General features: G+C 60.8%; 1 protein-coding gene across 3 annotated transcripts in view; it reads right to left on the bottom strand.

Annotated features, from left to right (window-relative positions):
• Positions 1-3,534, bottom strand: part of LOC102418255 (cytochrome b561) — a 10,504-nt gene that overhangs the window by 1,320 nt on the left and 5,650 nt on the right. For 2 of the 3 annotated variants that reach the window (XM_023756764.1, XM_023756763.1), the window contains exons 2-6: positions 2,658-2,869; positions 1,864-1,962; positions 1,576-1,679; positions 944-1,101; positions 397-750 (exon numbers count right to left, since the gene is read on the bottom strand). In XM_023756764.1, coding sequence (XP_023612532.1) covers positions 558-750; positions 944-1,101; positions 1,576-1,679; positions 1,864-1,962; positions 2,658-2,856 — 753 coding nt within the window. In that variant the 5' untranslated portion in view covers positions 2,857-2,869 and the 3' untranslated portion in view covers positions 397-557. Of the gene's footprint in view, positions 1-396; positions 751-943; positions 1,102-1,575; positions 1,680-1,863; positions 1,963-2,657; positions 2,870-3,534 lie in introns of those variants that run through there. The other variant, XM_023756762.1, reaches the window with a different exon arrangement.

The raw sequence follows: 3,534 nt of genomic DNA, 5'->3' as shown, positions 1-3,534 counted from the left end.
AGTCCATTCGGACCACATGTCCCCCCAGGCTAACGAGACTCCTGGCTTGAATTCAGTTACACAAAGCAAGTCTTGGCTTTGCCGGGCCTGTCGCTGAGGCCCAGTCCCCCCACAGCCCGAGGACTCGGCCCTCACCCACTGCCTCTACTGGGGGAGCCACTCTCCGACTCCTTCAGGGGTCTGAGCTTCTGCGATCACCCAAACGCCTACTCAAAGCTTCTCCATTTGAGGGGGTGATGGGGACACCAGGGACAGGGTCTGCGCATGACTAACAGGGCACTAAAGCATCAGTGAGGAGGGGGAAGCAGAGGTGGCCAAGCCCTACAGCCCGGAAACCATTGCTCAAAGAGGCAGGCGCCCCCACGGTCCCCACCCACTCCGGTCCCCACCCACTCCGGTCCCCACCCACTCCGGTCCCCACCCGCTCTGCCCAGCATCCCGGGAGCCAGGAATCCTGAAGGCAGCCCCCGAGGCTGTGGGAGAGACACCGGTGATAACGGGACCCGAGGAGGCCCCACACTCAGGCCCCGCCACCCCCGCAGGGCCCGAGCAGCCTGTCACTGGGAGCTGGGGCTGTCGCCCTCCGTCAGTGTCTTGAAGTCCATGGAGAGGGCTTGTTCTTCGGCCTGGGGGGGCCGCTTCCATTCGGTGCGAGTCAAGATGTAGAGCATGACCAGAGCAAAGCCAGCCAGCAGCAGCCCCAGCACGTTGGCCAGGACACCCTCGGGCTCAAACGTGCTGTACTTGGTCCTGCAGGGTCAGGGTGGAAGGGAGAAGCCACCCCCGGGGTCACCATTAGGCCACATGCCATTCACGCCTGAGCCAGAAAGATGCCTCGGTCCAAGCCCAGCCTCTCCCTCCCCCACCCGGAGAGAAAGCCACTGGGTGGCTCACTCACAGAGCTGGCTCAGAAGGCAGAGGTCCAGGGGGTCAGGCCACTCACCCGAGTTTAAACAGCAGCGCCTCCTTCAGGCCCAGCAGGGCTGTGCCCACAGACAGGAGGAAGATGGAGGCGCCAAAGAAGATGTGCAGTGGGCGATAGCGGCTCCGCAGAGAAAACGAGGCTCCAGGGAACAGGAAGAAGCTGAAGCCCACCAGCCACTGGAAGGGACGGCGAGGAGGGGACCGCGCTGGCCATCGGCTCACCAACCGAGGACACCAAGCCGGATGGAACCCCTCACCCCCTCACCCATCCACTGGTTTCCTCCACCGTCAGAGCGGTGGGCGGGGAGCAGCGAGCACTCGGGGTAAGGTCCTGGCCTCAGGCCTGGTCTCCTTCGTCACTCCTGCACCCTCGGAGGGCTGGGCCTTGGCCAAACTCCGTGGGTGTCAGCTGGAAGGGCACCGGGATCCAAGGCCCCTCACCCCTAAAATCCTGGCTTATACCATCTCAGAATCTGAAAGCAGCATCCAGCTGTACTACTGGACTTCCACCTGTGGACACACGCCCTGGACAATGGGCCCGCTGAGGCACACGCACTATTTTAGCCCCTTCCTCCCCACTCCTCTGCCCGCCCCAGCCCTGGCTCGCCTGCCCCCTGCCTCCCTCACAGCTGTGGGGCGGGAAGGACTCACCTGCAAAACATAGAGAACAAAGGCAAGGATGCCGCACCAGCTGTGCAAGCTGTACAGGTCAGCATAGCCCTTTTTCCGGTGGTAGTCGAACACTGCCACCAGGCCTGGACGGAGACAGGGGTCACGTGAGGATGGGCCAACGGGGGAAGGGAGAGGGCCAGGTGACCCAGGAGAAACCTGACTAGCCGGGACTTCCGGGACTTCTGGGCTCCCGTCCCAGCACCCAATATCCCGCCCCGCCTGGGACGCCTGGAAGGCAGGGAGGCAGGGCTGTGCCCGGGAACTCACCCACCAGGGCGATGATGAAGGCAAAGCCGTGCAGCAGCCCGTGCAGGATTTTGGTTGTGCGTTTGGCCTCATTCCTGAAGACGCGGTAAACCAGCAGGGCTATGGGAGTGAGAAAGGGAGTCAGCACCCTCACGAGCACCAGGCCTTCCTGCCAGAGCAGCAAGGAGACACCCCATGGCTGAGAGCTGATCTGAGTCAAGGCCTTGTCCAGGTATCCTGGCCGCAGGAAATGGAGGAGAAAACTGGCTCCATGGGGCCCAGCTGGTCCGACACCTTCTTGCCGGGCGTCCTGTGTATTCCAGGTTGAGTGTTAGGTTCATCATGCAGTCACATGGAGATGCCCCGAGCTTCTGAGCTCCCCTTACGGCTGTGAGGGTCCTCAAACAGATCAGATATCCACTGCTTTCAGCAAGCAGGGCTGGGACCTCGCTCCTACCCAGAGAGAGCACTGTCCGGCATTCCTCACCCCGCCCCCCACACACTCACTATTCCCCCAACTTCAAACGGGGCCTCAGAAGGCAGCTCAGCGCCCAGCCCGGCCCCTGGGCTCCTCCCTGTGAAGCACACACACCATTGGGGGCTCCTTATTGAAGCCGGAGGTGAAAGAGCTGGGACACGTTGGAAAGGAGGAGCCACCACCAATGGCAGGGCTCCTGTCTGGACTCCCAGGGTCTCCAGGCCCCTTCTCTACCTGTCTTTTCTAGAATCTTCCATCTAACAGCGAGAGACCTCAGGGGTGATGGGGTCGCAAAGCACCTCTGTGGGAGCGGCTCCGGGGAGCCCGCAGGACTCACCGTCTCCCTGCAGGAAGATCAGGCCTATGACCATGCAGAGTGGGTGCACGTTAAACTGCAGGGCGCTCTCCCAGGCGATGCCTCCCCGGTACAGACCCAGCCAGGCGCCGGTCACCGCCACCACAGTGAGGCCCAGCAGCTGGGAGAAAGCCACACAGTAGGACAGCCCTCCAGGGCGGGGGCTGGCACGGCTCTCCATGCTGAGGCGGCAGCTGCAGGAGAAAGACAGCAGAGCTCAGGGGACCGCCACAACCTCCAAATGACACGGCCCAGGACCCCCAAGGCGGCCCCCTGCCGCCCCCCTCTCTGCCGCCCCACACCCCACACTCTGTGCTAATGTGCTCACCAGCCTCTCCCAGCCCCCTCCACACCCACCCCCCACTTTCTGAGAGCAGCTCGGTGGGAGTGCCGGCTGTGCTAACAGGAGGGAGCTGTTAATAACACACACTGCCTACAGTAAAATACACATAAGCAAAAAGAAAACCCACAAAAACTCAGCATTTTGATTTACAACCTTTTCTTCTAGAAATGTATATACATTCTTTTATAGAAACAGGATCACACCAACTTCTAACCTGCTTTTCTTTCTTTAATCCTCACCTAAGTACATGCTTTTATTGTTTTGAGAGAGGAAAAGAGGGAAGGGAGGGAGGGAGGGGGAGAGAGAGAGACAGAGAGAGAGACAGAGAGAGAGAGAGAGAGAGAGAGAGAGAGAGGTATCGAAGTGAGAGAGAAACATCGATAGGCTGCCTCCCACACACGGCCACCGGAAAGGAGATTGAAGCCAAAACCTGGGATGTACCCTGACCGGCAACCAAACCCACCACCTGTTGGTATAAAGGACACGACGCTCCAACTGACTGCGCCCCGTCCGCCC

Source organism: Myotis lucifugus, unplaced genomic scaffold, assembly GCF_000147115.1.
Source record: "Myotis lucifugus unplaced genomic scaffold, Myoluc2.0 scaffold_99, whole genome shotgun sequence".
Lineage (NCBI taxonomy): Eukaryota > Metazoa > Chordata > Mammalia > Chiroptera > Vespertilionidae > Myotis > Myotis lucifugus.
This window is presented reverse-complemented; position numbering and strand designations above follow the sequence as displayed.